The 18,592-nt window shown below is 53.9% G+C and overlaps 1 protein-coding gene across 1 annotated transcript in view; it reads right to left on the bottom strand.

The window, feature by feature from the left end:
* The window catches only part of Fam3b (FAM3 metabolism regulating signaling molecule B), a 30,081-nt gene extending 23,772 nt beyond the window's left edge, over positions 1-6,309 (bottom strand). The window contains exons 1-2 of the mRNA XM_026382457.1: positions 6,291-6,309; positions 2,068-2,211 (exon numbers count right to left, since the gene is read on the bottom strand). Coding sequence (XP_026238242.1) covers positions 2,068-2,211; positions 6,291-6,309 — 163 coding nt within the window. The remainder of the gene's footprint in view (positions 1-2,067; positions 2,212-6,290) is intronic.
* Positions 6,310-18,592: the final 12,283 nt, after the last annotated feature.

Raw genomic sequence — 18,592 nt, 5'->3', positions numbered from 1 at the left:
TTCTAAGAGGCTGGTCATCGGAGGCGCTGTCTCCAGGACAGACTGCACACTGTATGTAAACAGGGACTGACACAGGGGACTGAGGCCTGGAGGTGTCTTCCAGGTCCTTGTGCGGCAGCATTAGGTCACCTACAGAAGGTAGTGAAGGGACAGCGAGGGGACAGGCTGAGCCAACACACAAACCTTCCTAAGGTCCAACACAACTTGTAGTCAAGTCCTACAGTTCCTTCTTTCCTTGGCCATAAGAGAATATTAAAATGAGAAGGAGTCGCTTCTATAAAAGTTTTTTTCAATTAGTACCTATTTTTTTTGTATCTGTGCAAGTTAATTTGTTATACTTTATGGTCTGTCTTAAAAATATACTGACATCTAAGGAATAATGAAAATGTGGTACATACAAACAATGGAGTACTACTCAGTCACCAAGGATAAAATCGTGGCATTTGCTGGTAAATAGATAGAACTGGAGACTATCATGCTAAGTGAAACAAGCAAGCCTATCCCGGAAAACCAAAGGCCAAGTATTCTCTCTGATATGCAGATATAACAAAAATAATAGGGGGTGGTGTGGGGATTGGACAAAGGGGAATGAAGGGAAGGGAGGAGAGATGGGAATAGGAAAGACAGTAGGATGAAGTGGACATCACTTTCCCGTGTTGATACATGAAGACACGACCAGTGTCACTCCACAACACGTACTACCACATGTACATGTGACATGTCAACTGTCATATGTAACTAAAAAGAACAAATAAAAAAGTAAAATATTTTAAATAAAGAAACTGTTGGAAAATAAAACAAAAACAAACAATATATATAGGCATCTGCTTCCAGTAGAAATTTTTAAAAGGATACCACTTAGTACTCTACTGTTTGTTCCACAGGGCCTCTGACATAATTGTGAAAGCATCTTTTTTTTAATGTTTTTTAGTTGTAGATTGATTGATTGATTGATTGATTTTTACGTGGTGCGAGGATTGAACCCAGGGCCTCACACGTGAGAGGCAAGCGCTCAACCACTGAGCCCCAGCCCCAGCCCCTGAAATCAGCTTTCATCTCTATTCTAGCTGTATTCCAGGTGCACATCCTGCCCTGCACGTGACGTCTCTCTGTTAGGCTCCTACCTGAGCCTGGTGACTTAGCTTTGGGTTCTCTCCTCGCTGACCCTGAGAGCCTTGGAGCTCAAGGGTGGACCTTGAACACACAGGTGTCAGACTGCAGCAGGGAGCAGGGAGGTGCTGATGAACACCTGCTGCGTTAACAAGTGCACGCCTGTGAGGGCGGGCATTCCCTTCTGAGTGAGCATCTGCCCTGGAAAGAGAACTGGCAAAAAAAATTGGTACCAGAAAATAAGGGGCTGAGCAGGAAACGGCTGTCGCCAACACCACATCTGCATGCTCCGGAATCCCCCCTTTCCAGCCCCCAGAGGTGTAACAGACATTTCTGTGGGCTACAAACCGCCCAGTTCGTGGTATCCTCTCCCAGCCACTGGAATGAACTAGGACACCGGGCCTTACACCAAACCTGCAAACTGCCCTCAGAAATGTGCGTGGCTCTGTCCCTTGCTTTACTGACATCACTTCTTGGCCCGGCGCTGTGCCTGGGGAGCAGCAGGCCTAGGAAAGCCCAGGCTGTGGGGCTGAGTCCCCTAAGTGACTGGCAGGCAGGGCTGCACCCGTCCCAGGCTGTGGTGGAGGGGCCGTCCTGTCTACGGACGGAGAGTGTCTCCTTGGCACCCCGCACTTCTTTCCTCTCCATTTACAGACTGGCTTCTGCTCCCCAGACAGGACCTGATGAGACGGCATGGGAGAAGTTCAGTTCTTTAGAAAACGTAAACCATTCCTATGTTTCCCCTGGGAGGAAGCGGAGATCTGCTACCTACAGAGGATAATTCAAGGTCAGGCTGTGGTTTGGGGATCATGGCAAAGCAGCTGGGGCCAACTGGTCCTGTCTCCCGTGCTCGTGAGCAGTGGCACCTGCCTCCACGTGGCGTGGGGACTGCTGGAGTGGCCGTCCCCAGAACCTTCCCTCCCCTGCTCCCCTTAACAGCTGGGGTCAGGTACTCACCCTTGAGGACAGGCCTCTCACCAAGGCTGCGGATGTTATAGGCGGCACTGGACAGATGTGCATCTGGGATGAGCTCTGCCAGCAGGTACCCGGAGTACCAGGCGCACATGGAGGCAAGGACCAAGAAGGCGGCCTTGACAGCACCTGGAACAAAGGTGGACGGTGAGCACTGCCACGGGGTGCACCGGGCGCAGGTGCCAGCCCTCTCTGCCCGCCCAGCCTTCCTTCCCGACCTCGAGGCGTGGCCTCAGCAGGCCTGCTCTGAAGGGGACTTCCAGGAGGGCGGTGCTCAGAGGGGGAGGCGGTGGACAGGTGAGGAGCCCTCAGCTGGCAGCGCTGGGATTCGACGCAGGCAGCAGATAACAGACAAGAGCCGTGTTGCCAGGGCAGGTTGCTGCACGGCTGCTGCGGTCGATGGGCCGTTGAGCACCCGGGGCCAGCACCACCAAGGCAGACCCGGTCACCAGTCGGATCCTAGACCTGCCCACTGAAATCTCTGAGGGCACGTCTCGGTCTGTTGACTGTGGCTACGTCTCCGAGCTGGGAACGGCATGGCACCAGTACACACGCTGTAGGTGAAGCGCAGCCGGCCGTGACGCGGGAAGAGGTCCCCACGGGCATCCCATTGTCAGGGACACTCGAGGTCTCCAAGCAGCCAGTCCCTGGAGACACCTGTGCCGGAGAGCTCGGTGCTCTCTCTCCCTGCCGCAAGAGCTGCTGCTGGAGCTCGGCACCCCCAGGGAAAGGCCTTGCTCCCCGAGTGCGGAGCCCGTGCAGCCCTCAGAAAGAGCACGGGAAGGCCGGGAGGGAAGAGGGAGCAGGGAGCAGGCGGGCATGACAGGAGGGGGGCTCCGCTCCCAGCTGGTCAGCCGGGAGTGCGCAGGTCCCCAGAATTGCAGGAGCTGTTTCTCCCCATCCAGAGCCTCGAGCAGACGAGGCTCCTCACTGCCTGGGCCAGCTGTGAGTGTGCAGCCCTGGAGGCTGAGTTCAATGCTGAGCCTCCAGCACAGCAGCCCCCGGCTCCCTCCCTGCACCAACCCTCTCCCTGCACTGGGCCCAGGTTCCACTCCCCAGGGCCCGGCTGTGGGCCTTCCCTTAGCACTCAGAGGCCCGTTCACCCTGCAAGGACCCTGGGGCAGGAGTCCAAGCTCCCAGGGAGCCATGCTGAAGGACTGACGCGCCCGGGGCCCCTTGGGGTTTTACTGTCCAGTATGCCTTTCAGTGCCAACTCCTTTTCTGTTTTCAAACCACAGTCTCCAAAATTATTGGGACAATGTGCAGGGCTGGCTTTTGTTGGGAAAGGCGGTAGCATGGCCATGTCTTTGCCAGGGATGAAGGGACATCTCAAAGCCAGAAGCAGCCACGGAAAACAAGATGAGGCTGAGGGCTTGGCAGGCCCTCCCTTGCACCTCCCCAGGGCCAGTCACTGTGGGCACATCACTGTCCCCAAATGCTCTGCAGTCCTCACCCCTTGGCCTGCAGAACACTCCCTCCACGCCGTCTGTGGTAGAGCCTGGTGGCACCCTGGGAACTAAAGGGCAGGATGTTCTTGAAAGTTCTTTTGGGTGGACCATGTGCATGGACAGGTGCAGGACATGTCCAAAGACAGCAATAGGTCACAGCTGGCCGACTTTATCCAAGTGGCTGAGAAGACAACTGGCACTAAACAACCTTCAGAGGGTCTTCCAGACCCCATCCCACAGCCTCTTGCACCATGAGCTGTTCAGAGCTTGGAGGAGACAGTGGCCAGCAGTATCACTAGGAAGGTATAGATTGTGTTGTGGTTGAAGAGCGCCGCTGGTGGCCTCCAGGCTGGGGACAGTCTAGCTTCCAGTGATAACAGGTGGCTGATGGCAGAAAGCGAGACCTAGAGCCAGGACCACCTCTAGGGTGGGAGAGTAGACCCAATAGCACCCCTGGAATTGTCCACCATCAGAAGGTGGGCACACACCGGGCTGAGACTGGCTCTATCACAAAGGCACAGAAGTGTCCCAGCCACCAGGAGGACAGGACCAAGGAGCCAGCCCAGGGTGGATGAGACCAGGCAGCTTGGGTGTGTTTCCCAGGGCTGCCTTAGGAGTGCCAGAGGCTGGATTGTGAGGGCTAGAGGTCCCAGATCAGGTGTCAAAAGACTGTTCCTCCAGGGCCACTCCTTGGTCACAGATGGTGTGCTCTGCTGGTCCTCACGGGTTGTCCCACTGCGTGTGTCCTGATCTCCTCTTCCTACCAGACACCAGTCATATTGGACGGGAGCCCACCCTAAGGTCCTGATTTTAACTTAATGACCTCATGAAGGCCGAGTTTCCAAAACACAGTCCCATCATGAGGTTAGGGCTTTAGCACAGGACTTTGGGTGGAAGCCACCGTTCAGCCCCTAACCCAGCATTAGCCTGGTATCAGGCAGGCTGTGGCCTAGGCTCTCTGTGGACTGGACAGGAGGTCCGTCCGTGGGTGACAGCAGAATGGGAAGGACCGGAAGCAGCCTGTCAGGATGAAGGTCGGGACTCAACTGAGCACAGTGCCTCTGGGTAGGTGGGAGGCCGGGCCTCTGAGAGGCTGCTCTGTAGACCAGGTGCTACTCTGGTGGGAAGGGCCCCAGCAGCTGGGGCGGCAGTGCTGAGTCTTGGAGCCCTCCTGGACTCTGTAACCAGGACCTCCTCTCCTCATGTGATTATGCCGCCGCCACCGGCTGGTGGCAGTGTCCCGGGAAAGCGCGAGGAGCCTCAGAGCTCCTTATCTAATTCTCAGTTCACAGCAGTGATGTGATCTGAGCTTCTCAGAGTGACTGTTCTCATGGCCACACGCTCAGATGAGGACAGCCCTGGTGTCCCTGGGAGCTTTGTGTGAAGGGACCACATGGCTCACAAATGAGTCACGAGGGCTGGGTGTGAAGAAGTGGAAGGTGAGGGAGTCCCAAGACCCAGAAAGGATGGAGACGCTCTTCCGACAGCTGCAATGCGTCAGTGCCTGAGGGGGGTGCTGAAGATGCTTCAGTCCATCACTGACCAACAGGACACATTCTGAGGAGCGGTGGGTCTCTGGGGATCTTGTTGTTATGCAAACATCATAGACCTCTAACTGCGACTCTGACTCACTAGGCAGCTTCACGCTGTGTGACCTTATACAGGAACACGCATGCACGTGTCACCACCATTTGCCCCACAATTCACAGCAGTCAGCAAAAGCAACATTGTTCACCCATAAACAGTTTAGTTTTGTTTTTTTTAAAGAAAATAACTTTCCACAAGAAGGCAAAACCTTAAAGTGTGGTTTTCCTACATTTGGGGATGTAGGCTGTGCTGTGGGCTTTCTGGAGTGGACACTGGTGCTGGGAGGGTCACCCTCATGCAGAGACGGACTCAGAGGTAGGGAGGTGACCCCCCAAGGGAAGCTCAGAGCTTGCCCTTCTGAGCTGCCCATGTTTGCACAGGGCTGTGCCCTGTTCTCTCTCCCCTGGAGGAACCGGCTTCCTCCTCTGGTAGCAAGAGAACAATAGCAAAACCCACTAGAAGGGCAGGTGAGCCTCAGGGGACGACCAGTGGGCAGCAGCTGTGAGACCCCTCTGCTCTGAGCCACAGAGTGGCTGGTGGAGACAGTGGGTGCCCCTCCTCCTGGCTATCTGTCTAAATCTCTGTAGTGCCAAGAATTTGACAAAGAGCAAACTAAAGACAGCCCTATTTTAAAAACTGAAATGCCATGGGGACTGTCACAACCAGCCAGGGCCAGGCATTTACTTCTCATGCCACCCTCAGCCCCCTCCTGCCAGAAAGGCTCCTGAGGGTCCCCCGCACTTTCCACAATCCCTGGGCTGCTCAGTTTGAAAGGTGGCCCCTGCCCGGGGGAGTCCCCAGGAGCCCCAACCAGTGGGGAGCCAGCCCTTCCTAAGGTGGGGCACCCCAGGCCCCACCCAAAGGCACTCATTCCTGGCGGCTGCAGTGTGCCGCCTGCCTGCCCTGGATAAGGTGTGGCTCCCCGGCACCAGCCCCAGCAGAGTGGCAGGACTGGCAAGAGCCACAGGTTGGAAATACCAGCCCAGCCCCTCGGAAACCTCAGCCCCTTTGGCGCTGAGACCCTAATTCTGATCTGGGTCTAACAGGAGACGGTGCCCCAGCCCCCACCCTTCTGGCTCAGTGTGGCACCTCCAGAAGGGGCAACAGGTGACTCCCCTGCTCTGGGTCCCTTCCCTCCCACACACTCGGAGGCAGAGGTGGGGTCGCACTCACCAGCAGCCACAGGGCGCATCTTCTGGGTGCTGCTCCCGCCTGCCTGGTCCTGCAATCTGCAGGAGCCACTGACTGGGCAGCAGGAAGGACCTGTCCTGGGGACCGGCAGGAAAGGGGCGGGCCAGTATTAGCATGCTCAAGGTTCAGTGGGCAGGTATGGGCTGGGCAGGTATGGACAAGCAGTGCACCAAGGGGCCCGAGGGCTGCCAGTGCTGGAGGTTAGACACGCCCAGCCAGGCCTGGGTGACCAGAGGCCAGAGCTGATAGGGCCTGGGAAGCCTGGCAGGGTTTGTAGAGGGAGGACACAGTGCCTCTTAATGCTGTGTGTCCCCAGGCTCCAATTTAATGTCCTACACCAAAAAACAGGTGCAATGCACACCTGGCTGAGCCTTTTATACTCAAGGCAGAGTCCCAGGATCAAGGTGCCCTGCACCCAGGCCCCCGTTAGAACAGTGCACTCCCAGGCCAGCTCAGTGCCCACCTCCTTTACTGATGGCAAACTAACTTCAGGGAAAAGAGCAAGGCTAATACCCAGCTTCTTGGCCATAGTCAAGGTGGGCAGTCCCTTCGGTTACAGTGACCAGGGAATCTCAGAGCAGGGGTTGGGCAGGCATGCGGGGGAGATAGCCCTGAGGACATCTGGACATTAGCAGGACAGGGATTTCCTCTGGTTACCTACAAGTCCACTTTTATTCCCAGCACCCACCTGGTTTTTATGCTCCTGACCCACTCTAAACCAGAGGCCATGGGCCACGGGGGGGCAAGTCACGGGTCCAGGGGAAGCGGGCATGTTTGCTCAGACCTCCTGGCTTGGCAGTGCTGCTTTGCTCCCATTTCTCCTCTCCCAAGAAGCCCAGAGGCTTCAGCCACATGACACACAGGGTCCTGGACCACCTGGATCATCCCTCCCCCTGCGGGTTGTCACAGGTGCCGTGGCCATGACCCTCCCTCCTCTGCCATCTTTGCTCCCAAGGGGCCCCCATAGGGCGCCATCCAAGAAAACTGGGGACCCACGTCTTCAATTCATGCCCACAGTTGTCCCCCTAAATCAGAGGGCACGATGACAAGAGTCTTCACAGGAAGCAAAGGTCCCGACCTTGGGCCTGAGCCTGCACATTTCCTCGGGATGCCGCCTTGGACTGGTTCTGTGCAACCTGTGAGCTGCCCTGTCCTGCCGATGCCTGCCGGGCAGGAAGCAAGCTCTCCCACCACGCTCAACTTCTCTCTGGCTCAGAAGTGGGGCTTCTATCTCCGGGTTTGTTTTTACTTTTTAAAAAATCATAGTAAAAAAAATGTATCTGACATAAAATCCACCATCGTTTTCATCTTAAGTGTACAGTTCAGTAGAGTCAGGCAGGCACGGTACTCATCTCCAGAACGTTCTCATCTTCAGAAACTAAAACTCTGTCCCTGCTCAACAATGACCGGCCACTCCCTCAGTCCCGGCCACCCCCGCCCTGAGTCTTCCAGAGGCTCTACATAAGAGAATCAGACAGAGTCTGTCCTCTGTGACTGGCCTATGTCACGCAGCTTAATGACCTCGTGAGTCTGAGTAGAACCCCTGTGTGTGTGGGCCACTGGGGGCTCAGCCATTCTTCTGGCCACAGATGCTGGGCGGCTTCTGCCTCCTGGCGACCTTGCGGGATGCTGCCCCAGGGAGGGAAAGCATCTCCCCCTTCCCCTCTCAGACCTCGTGGGATGCACTCAGAGGTGGCACTGGGGTCAGGGAGCCATTTTCTGAATTTGATTGTTTGAGGAACGGCCTGTGATTCTCCCCAGCGGCTGCAGAGCTGTGCGATCCCTGAGGGCAGTGGGCTTGGTTTCCCCACATCCTGGCCCACACCTTCTCCCCTTCAGGCGTCCAGTGGGATGGCGGTGAGGAGTGCCTCTTCACAGACCAGACTGCATTTCCCTAAAGACTGGCTGAACCCCTTTTCATATGCTTGCTGGACACTCATTTCTATGAGATCTTTCGAGAGACAGAGCTCATTCCAGCCCACTTTAAAACCGGGTTTACTGTTTGTGGCTGTTGAGTTGCAGGAATCTTGGCACATACTGGACACTAACTCCCCATCAGACATTGCTGGTGACCGTGCCCTCCCACTCTGGGGGCTGCCCCCTCACTTGCTAGTGTGCCCTGCAGTACACACAGGCTGTGCAGTGACCTGGGGCCCCTCTAGCTCTGCTTCTGCTGCCTGTGTTTTTTGGCATCACATCCAAGAAACAACTGCCAAACCCAACATCCTGAAGGTTTTCCTCAATGCCCTCCTCTCAGTAGTTCCAATACACGTCGATGTTTAATCCATTTTGTGTTGACTTTTGCCTTTGGAATAAGGAAACAGTACAATTCCGCACTCGTGCACACGGGTCCCACTTTCCCGGCACTGTTTGCTGGGGTGACCTCCTGCCACTGAGGGTCCCTGGCTCCTGGGAAGGTCCCTGGACCCCACAGGCCAGGGTTTGTCTCTAGCCTCTCCCCTCTATCCCACCCATCAACGTGTCCATCTTTGCGCCAGTTACACACTTCTTTTGACCACTGTAATTTCGTAATGAATTTTGAAAGCAGGGCACACAATCCTCCAGCTTTGATCTTCTTTCTCAAGATCATTTCATTTATTTGGCATCCCTTGGGGAATTCACCTGTTTACAATGGATTTTTATATTCCGGGGGCGGGGGGGTTTCCAGACCACAAACCCAGATGTCTTTCCTTTCACCTGTGCCCTCTGAAACTTCCTCGAGAATGCTTTCTCCTTTCACCTGCTCCGCTCAGTGAGGGCTATATTCATTCTGCTTCAGTGATCCTGTGCCCAGAGCCTGTTCCCCATTCTCACAAGGTCTACGGCAAACTCTTCCTCAAGTTTAACCTAGCAAACTCCTATGGCCTTTAAAAAATATGATATAAGTCACTTTTCTGGGGACTCTAACTAAGGACATCTGTTTTAAAAGCGGAAATGCTATGATGGAGGGTGTAGCTCAGTGACAGAGTACTTGCCTGCTGGTGTATGTGAGGCCCTGGGCTCAATCTCTAGCACTGAAAAAAAAAAAAAGAAAAAAAGGAAATGCTGTGTATACTCAGACAGGTGAGGAGTGTAAAGAAACCTGTAGTCAATAAAGGCGGACAGACTGGTGACATAAATAGTGTCTAATCAGTGGAAACTTTACTCCGGAGCTCATAAAGTCATACGTATCAAGATTACTTGTAATATATAGGGGAAGGTACATGAAATGCAATTAAGTGAAAAGGTACAAATAAAAGCAGACAGTTATGTGCTCAAAGAGTAGAAAGAAACACAAAACAAAACAACAACAACAAACTCTTGCACTTCCCAGAGTATCCATGATATTTTTTAAATGAAAAAAATAAGTGTCTAAGTGTTGGGGGTTTTCATCACTGTGACAAATACTCCACTGATGGAGAGAAGAGACTGACTCTGGCCCCTGGCTTCAGAGGTTCAGTGCATGGTCAGGGGCCCACTGTCGCTTGGGCCCGTGGTGAGGCAGACATGATGGCGCATGTATGGCGCAGGAGGTACTCACCTCCTGGTAGCTGGGAAGTGAGAGTCCCCAAACCCTCTACAAGGCACGTCCCCAAGAACCTAACATTCTCCCACCAGGTCCCACCTCCTAAAGGTTCCCCTGCCTCCCAAGAGTGCTACAACCTGACCACCGAGCCCTTGACACATGGGTCTTTGGGGCACATTCAAGATTCAGACTGTAGCAGTGCACTGAAGAGTCCTATGTGCTGCTTCCAACCCACCCTGCCCCTGGGCCCTGGCTCTCTCTTCTTCTAAGAGCACCTTCCCTGCCAAGCCTATTTCAGTGGATTCAACAAGCTGTCACTCTGCCCAAGTCCTAGGCTCCAAGCCCAGAGTGCCCTCCCCAGACTACGAACGTCCCTTTGTGCCCTCAGAGCTGTCTCCGTGCCTGTAGCCCACATCCATGATCCAGTCATTTGGTCCCCATGCTCACGACCTCAGGTACACCCCAGGCCCCGACAACCAACACGTGCCCCGTCTCACTGGGAGGCTGGGGCCTCAACACATTAATTTGGGAGGCAAGGCAGGAGGGACACAACTCCGTCCCAGCAGGATGCCTTGGAAGCCACCCTTGATTCTGGCTAAACCCACGCATTTCCCTCCCTGTTTCCCCAGGAGGTGCCTTGCAGCTAGCTGCACGCCCAGTTCCATGGCATCCCAGTCAGCACACACAGACTTTCCTTGTTCTTAACTTCTACGTTCTGTTGTTGAGATAGACCACGATTCTTTAAATAGGCCTCCAAGAGACATTTTTGCTTATATTTGGTTTTCTGCAATGTAAACAATGCTGCCATGAACACCTTTGGGCATCACCTTGGCATAAACCTGGGGTAGATGTAGAATAAATAATAAGAAGTGGAATGACTAAATCCAAGTGTGTGTGTACTCTGGATTTTAATTAATATTTCCCCTCCAGAGCAGTTAACCACTTCCCTCCCTAACCAGAAGCCCGAGAACTGCCCATTGGCCTAGACTTCTGGCAACTGTACTTAGAAATCTTCTTCACATAACTGGGGAGGTGTGTTAAGTGCTTTACAAACAGCTCTGCCCTCTGAACAGTGAGGTGAACGTCACCGAGTCCATCAGCTAGAGAGCCTTTTGTACTGTGCTCTCCAGTTCACTAACTACCTGTTCAGCTGTGTCTAATCTGCCGTCAAACCTGTGCTCCAAGTTGTTATCATCATTATGTCTATAAATTCTAGAAATTCTACTTGGTACTTCTTCAAAACGACTATGGTACTATATATATATATATATATATATATATAAAATTAATTTTGTTTCCTATGACAGTCATCATCATCCAGCCAGCTAACAGCATGTGTCTGAAAGTTCTAGCAGGTCTGAAGGCTCTGCCAACTTCCTCCTCTCCCAGCCCAAGGTTTCCTGCTTGACCAGTCGTGTGCTGCTATGGGGAAATGTCAGGCTGGGTGGCTTGAACAGCCCACAGCCACTTTTCACTGTCCTGGACACTGGATATCCCAGGCCCCACTGATTAATTTCCTAGTGAGGGCTTTTTCTGGTTTGTAGATCTCCATCTTCTCCATGTGTGGTGGAGAGAGAGTGCAGAAGCAAGCTCCAAGGTCCCCATGCTCATGACTGCGGGAAAGCTTAATTACCCCCAGGCCCCGACAACCAACACTCTGCACCGTCTCACTGGGAGGCTGGGCCCCAACACATTAATTTGGGAGGCAAGGCAGGAGGGACACAATTCAGTCCACAGCAGGATGTCTTGGAAGCCACCCTTGATTCTAGCTAAACACCACACACAAGCCAAAGCCCACCCACAGGAAAATGGATGAACAAACTTTGGTGTACGATGGAATACCACCCAGCAGCAAGAGAAGAGCCAAGGGCATGCAGGCTATTCCGCCGGATCACAGACACGCCCCACTGGGTCTGGATGAACTTCAAGAGCATATCAGAACAGCGCCTAGCAGGGAGGAGTGAGGAGCCTCCCAAGGCCAGGGAGCTCTTTATCTTCATCCTGGCTGTGAGTCCTCCAGAATCCTACAGGGTTAGAGGGCTGGATCTGCTCAGAGGTGGTGTTATCTATGGCATGTAATTATACTGCAATAAATCACGCTATCAAGTGGGGAGCAAGTGGGTCAAGATGACAGAGCTGAACAGGCAGGTCACTGGGTCACGAGGGCACACTCACAGCTGGGGCCGGTGCAGCTCAAGCTCCATCAGACCCAGGGTGTACTCAGGAGGCCTGGTCTTAGCCCTGGCTGCTGCACCCTGCAGGCTGTCTCCACCCCCCAGCAGGGCAGGGAGAAACAGCCCACCGCAACCTAGATGACCTTCCTACTCCACTCCACCCTGCCCACCCCAGAAGGCCTCCCCAGCTCAACTCTGTCAATCCCACGGCAACCTCAGGTGGACAGTCCACACCACCTTGGCCCGTGGTTATCTCTGTGGGGGGTACACAAGTTGCTCCCCAGGACAGCTAGATGTAGTCATCACTTACACGCGCTCCCCAGAACAGTGAGTGGAGACATCTCACACACACACACAAGGAATCCAGAGGGTGTTCTGCTGCTCTGTGTTCTGTGCGGTGTCTTTGTGTGCCTTTCCCCAGTGTCACATACTAAACTCCACAGGCTCCTTTTCTCCTGAAGTTCTGGGATCAGTATCCTCTCACGGGCTATGCAGTCAGGACCACTCCCTTCAAACCGCAGACCTGCAGGGGTCCCAGTGTGCCCCTCCAGGCCCTCCGGGGAGCTCCCAGGGCCCGCTGCCTTCCCACCCTTCTCAGGACTGGCAGGGAGTTTCTGCTGTACACTGGGCAGGTCTGAAGACTCGGTGGCTCTCATTTTCCAAATGACGGAATTATAATACAGAATTGTGCAGGGTCAAAACTGTCCCACCAAAGGGCCAAGTACAAGAACACATTGAACATGACAAAGTTCAAAAATTCATTTTCAGATTCTATGCGAAAATGAAACCTTATATAATCTATCACTTTGTTTCGTCGGCTTTTTCACTGCTGTGACTAAAACACCCGACCAGAATAACTGGAGAGAAGGAAAAGTTTATTTGAGGACTCAGTCTAGAGAGAGAGAGCAGGCTCCATTCCCCTGGGCTCGGGGTGAGGCAGAACATCATGGTGGAATTGTGTGGCAGAGGGAGCTGGCTCACATGATGATCAGAAGCAGAGAGAGAGAGAGAGAGAGAGAGAGACTCCACTCACCAGACACAAAATATATACCCCAAAGGCACGTCCCCAGTGCCCACCCCTCCAGCTACACCCTATCCCCCTTCAGCTACCACTCCCTTAATCCTGTCAGGAGATTTGTTTTTCATGAAAATATTACCACCAACATCCAATGGGTATATTATCGCTCTTTTAAAATAAATCTACAAGTATATGTTTTTCTAATTTCTCACTTTTAACTTCTGGTACGATGAGCATCAATAGCTAGAACCAGAACAGAATGAAGAAGCACGTATGCACAACAGCTCACTGTCCTCAAGCCCTGCAGGTGCGTCAGGGATCCTGAGGTCACAGCATGAGAACCACTGGCTCAGACTGCGACTGGAACACCGAGCAGACGTCCTGCAGACCAGAGGCACCCAGGGGCCACCTGGAGGCAGACACCGGGCTTCACTCCAGTTTCCAGGCCACACTATGGACCTGGAACAACATACTCAACACTCTTGAATCTAGTTTTATTAATTATTTATTTATTTATGTGTGGGATGGGAATAGTGTCTTTTTCAAGATAGTTAAGATTCAATGGGATGACACTTGGACGCACCGGCACAGCTAGGAGGCTCCACTGCTGTTACTGACATCGGCTCACCTGTGCTCTGAGGCTCTGAGCACCATGTCGACATCTGTGTGACCAGCCGTAAGGAAAGCCAAATCTCTGGGTGCCTGCTGGGAACAGGATGGGGAAAGGGCTGATTCTTCTGAGCTTGCCCAACCTTGCAGGTGGCCCAGGTTCATCTTTTGGGGGCCCGGAATCACAGACAGTAGCTTGGTGGAAGGTACAGGTCCTATTTCAATTCCACAGGCCAAAGGCTGACTTAGCACGGACCAGATACCATGCACTGCGTCAGGCCCAGAGGCACCCCATGAACAGGACTGTGCAAAGATGTGGGAGGTGAGGCCGCAGCACACGGGTCCCAGGGAGGCTTGGCCTTCAGACAGGCACGACACCTGTGGAGTGGAGCATAGGCAGGGACCCCAAGGGCCCTCAGCATGGGGTCAGGTGGTGCCAGAGAGAGGCACGGGCGTTGCTTGGGGTGGAGAGGAGGTTCCCACTGTAAGCACAGCATGAGGAGCTAGGGGTGGTGGCGAGGACAGAGAGGAGACCATGCCTTGGAGTAAGATGAGGGAGGGAAGAGAGAAGCTGCCCCCGGCTGGGAGGGCTGGGTGACCACCACCAGCCCCCACCCCTTGTCATCACGGTCAACCGCTTTCTCACAGCATCACCAGCTGGAGGGGAAGCTCAGGAGCCTGTGCGCTTGGCTTGGCAGGAAACCCGGACCTACCCTAGAATCTCTGTGGCAACAGGCCCAGAAGAAGCTGTCCACAGTGAACTGACAGCTGAAACTTAGCTGTGCTGACCTTCTTTTGACTGGAAGACGGACAGGTGCCATTCGGGGCTACTCCAAGTCTCTATGCCTGATGATGCAGCCTGTGGACACAGGCACGGCTCTCAGGGGAGTCTGCCAGGCCAGCGGCCTAAGCTGTGTGCTGAAGCATCTAGTCTTGACCCGCCTGCTCTGGTTGCCAAGCAACCTGCAAGTCTCCTGAAGGTGCAGAGGTATCTATAAAGAAAATCCATGGTGACTCTGAGGCTTTCATTTAGAAAATGTCATCTGCAGAAGCCAAGTACTGGGTCATGCCCTCAGCTGTGGAATCTACCTGGCAGTGGATGAGTGACATTTGGGGGAGCACAAACATTTTTGGACTATTTGACTTCTCGCTACTGGAGCTGTCTGTACCCTGCTGCTCCTCAGGTTCTTATGTGCTTTCTCCACCACAGTGTTGCTCATGGCCAGCGTGGTGGGACTAGGAGCTTAATCCACACAGAACTGAAGCAGAATTCAAGCTGGGCATGGGAGAGGCTGTTGCATATGGGATGACTCATCGGTGGGGAGGATGGCACCCAACTGTCATGAACCTGACTGTCAGAAGTGAGGGCACAACTCCAAGAGGAGGCTGAACATCTGTCATCCCTTTAGAGAATAGTAAAGACGTTTTGGCCAAGAGCAGAATGTCAACCAGCACTGCAGTATACCAGGTCACAAGTGTGGCTAGACCTGCAGGCAGAGCAGCGGAGATCTCCAGTCACCTGCTGTCACATTTAGGATGTACACAGGGTCCCTTAGTAACCCAAGGTCACTTGCCTGACCCTGCTTCAGTGTCCCAGGTCCAGGAACCACACTTCATGGCCCCTTTCATGAAGCTGAATCCAAATTGAGAAGTCACCAGGTCCTCAATGCACAAGGAAGGGTCCGTGCTTCCGTTGCCTCCCGGAGTCTGGGCAGTCCCGACTCTACTCTTCCTCCTTGTTTTCACACTCCTTCGAGCTGCGGACCTTCACTGTTGGTTTGCACCTTGTCTAGGACACATCATGTGAAAAGACCCAAACAACCAGAACACCAACAGCACACGCCTGCCCTCTGCTGCTGCTGATCACTCTTCCCGAGCCATCCTTGTGAGGCTCTGCAGAGGCGGAACAGGAAGCTGGAGGCAGGCCCAGACCTCCCTTTCTGCCCCTCAGCAGCTGGGTGGTCTGGGGCCAGCTGTTTAACTCTTTGAGCCTGGCTTCTGTAGACAGGAATGATGCCCACCTCGGAGGACAGAGAATGGCTGTGCTGATTGAGAGAACAACGCTGGATGAAAACAGGAAGCCACGAACGGTCACTATAGTAGAATTAATTCGCAGGGCTGGGGATTGAACCCAGCCATTTCCATTTTTTAAATTTTAAGACATTCTTGCTAAGTTGCCAAAGCTGGCCTTAAACTTGCAATTTCCCTGCCTCTTGAGTAACTGGAGGAGAGGGCGATGTTTCTTATAGGTCAATCCTTTGAAAAACAAAACAGAAAAGATCCTGACCATATGTGTAGGAGTCTGAAGGGGAGGAATTAAAAAACACCTCTGGAACTCCATGTGGTATGTGGTGCCCATGTTGGGCTGCATTCAATATGGCAGAACTGCTACTGCCTCGACTGACCACAAACCCTCACTGCACAAGCCAAGGGCATACTGCCTGGACCCCACTTTCTTTCCTGCTGCCCTTTAAGGTATCTGAAAGTAACCCCACTCTGGTGCTTGGCCTGCAGAGGCCTGCCCTGCCTGGGGTAGGGTCCCAGGGGATCTCAGTTCCATTGACTCTGTCAATTTCCTTCCCAAATTGACAGAGAACTGAAAATGCAACGGTGCATAAAAGGAGGAAATGTGCTGCTGTGGAGGCCACCCCCTCTATGCCCTCCATGGCGTCCACCTCACCTGGAGCCACCTGAGCCCAACTTCTGAACCCTGCCTGTGCCTGCCGCCAGGCTATGCTGATGCCTCTGGCTTCTTGCATTCATTCTCCCTCTCAGCTTTGACAGCCCTCCCTGCACTGGTTTTCCTTAACAGCACAACTGGCCTCCCTACCTGTCACTTCTCTCCACATGTCCTCAACCTGGCCCCAGGTGAAAACCTGAGATGCTGTCCAATGTCTTCAGGAGAAAGCACAGGGACCCAATCTCCAGAAGCTCACTCCTCCCCTGTGGAAGGTTCTGGAATCCTCTCCCAGGAACGTGGTTCTCTGTGGCCCAGGCGGTGTCAGGGTCTACTCCAAGGTGGGCCACCATTACAGACTGAACAAAGCGGGTCTTGGGCAAGGCTTCAGCTGGGGCACTCTTCTGGCCCCTCTGGGATGGGTGTAGAGTGGCAAGGGTTTGAATCAGAAGGACCTGGAGAGAGACTGGGGTCCCCTGTGAAGTGCAGAGACTTCTGGAAAGCCAGCCAGGGTGACAGCGGGCTCCTCGCAGGTCTCAGCACGAGGTGCCACACGCCTGCGCATCTCCCAAGGCATCTCCCACAGTAGCCCTGCCCCTGTTCCCCTACACCTCACCCGGTCCCCACAGCCTCCACCCACCCCACCCTCCTCACACCCATCCGCCCCACCCCATCTCCCACTCCCCGCACCCGCCCCACCGCATCCTCCTGACTCCATCCAGACCCACCCCGCATCCCCACGCCACCGCAACCGGTTCCCGGCGCCAGCTCACCTCGTCCGCGCCTCCCGGCTCTGCGCGCGGGGGGAAGCTGGCGCCGCCGGGTCCCCGCCATGCGTTCCCGGCCTCCGCGCCTTCTCCGGCCACACCCTCCGCGGCGGCCCCGCCCCCGGCTACGCGCCGCGTCCTTCCCGACCGTCTGCCTCCGGGTCTTCCCTGGGCGCCCCGCCCCCGCCCCGTGCCGCACGCGTGCTTCCTACCTGGTTAATAGAACAGCGGCTGTCCTGACAAGCCCCTGTTGGAGTCTGACCTCCAGCCACCTGGCCACATGCAGTGGGTGCTTCCACTCCCTTGGGCTATGTATATGTTGTATCTTTGAAGTTCTGGTCTTTGGGGACCTCAAAATGGATTCCACTGGGACCAGCAATAAACCAATATTTGGGGTACAACATTTTTTGCATAAACCAACCTTCTTGGTCCTGACTAGTGACTGTTGTTGAAGTTCAGGCCCCAGGGTACAGATGAGACCCAGGAAGAGTGTTGGATGCCATACCTCCCACTACCAGGCCACCGGCCTGACGGGAAAGGCATGTGGCAGCTCAGGCTTTGACAGGAGAAAATGGTTTTGTGAAAGAAAAATGTTGAACTCCTCTCTTCACCTCACTGAGCAGAACCCAGGGACAGGTGCCTGATGGGAACGGCCACCTGGCTCCTTGCTATGCTGCATCACACCAGTCCCGCAGGAACCGGCCCTGTGTTGTTCTTACCATGGAAACATCTGGAGGTGATCAGAAAGGCTGCGCTTCCTCCTCCACCTGAATCAGGGGCAGCGGGTGGACACACACACATGCTTCTATTTTTAAAGGGACAAGAAAAGTCTAAGAATCTACTCAATTAAAATGTCTGCCCTTTTTCTGGGGAGAGAAACAAACAAGACTGCTTTTTCACTGAATCTGGTCAGCCGGGTCCTTCTCCTCCCTCTCTTCCTCCCCTCCCTCCTTCAAATGCCAGGAGTGGTCAGGTGAATGACTGGACGCACACTTTACTTTGGGCCTGCGTCTTGAGACTCCAGTTGATGACCACAGCAACTCAGGGAGGTGGAATTGGAGTACCTTTCTATAGCTGGGGCAGGCGGGATCTGAGAAGGGTCCTGAGCTGTTCAGGGTCTCACAAGTGCCGGGACTCGGACTGAGGGTGGCATGAGGGTCCCCACCATGGTGCGCCTTCTGGCCATTTCCACACTACATTAAAGTCTGTTCCGTTATCTCCCACCTAAGAGCCTTGAGTTACTGTGTGCTAGAGCTCTGTCAGGCTTGTACCCTCCAGTGCCTAACGTGGTGCTTACTGTGTAGCAAGCTTTCAATGCATTTTGAATGGAACAAATAAACTCCATGGAAAGCAATGGAATAATGTGAGGACCTTATTCGACTCCACCCCTCAGCTGTGTCACAGCATAATTGACAGTTATATATAGTTAGAGTGTGCAGTGCGATGTTTTGATATACCTTGTGAAATCACTGTGTCAAGCTCAGTAACATACCCATCACCTCGTGTATTTATTTTGGTGTGTATATAAAACATG

The sequence above is a fragment of the Urocitellus parryii genome, chromosome 2, assembly GCF_045843805.1.
Source record: "Urocitellus parryii isolate mUroPar1 chromosome 2, mUroPar1.hap1, whole genome shotgun sequence".
Classification (NCBI taxonomy): domain Eukaryota; kingdom Metazoa; phylum Chordata; class Mammalia; order Rodentia; family Sciuridae; genus Urocitellus; species Urocitellus parryii.
The sequence above is the reverse complement of the archived record's forward strand: the minus strand, read 5'-3'. Positions and strand labels throughout refer to the sequence as shown.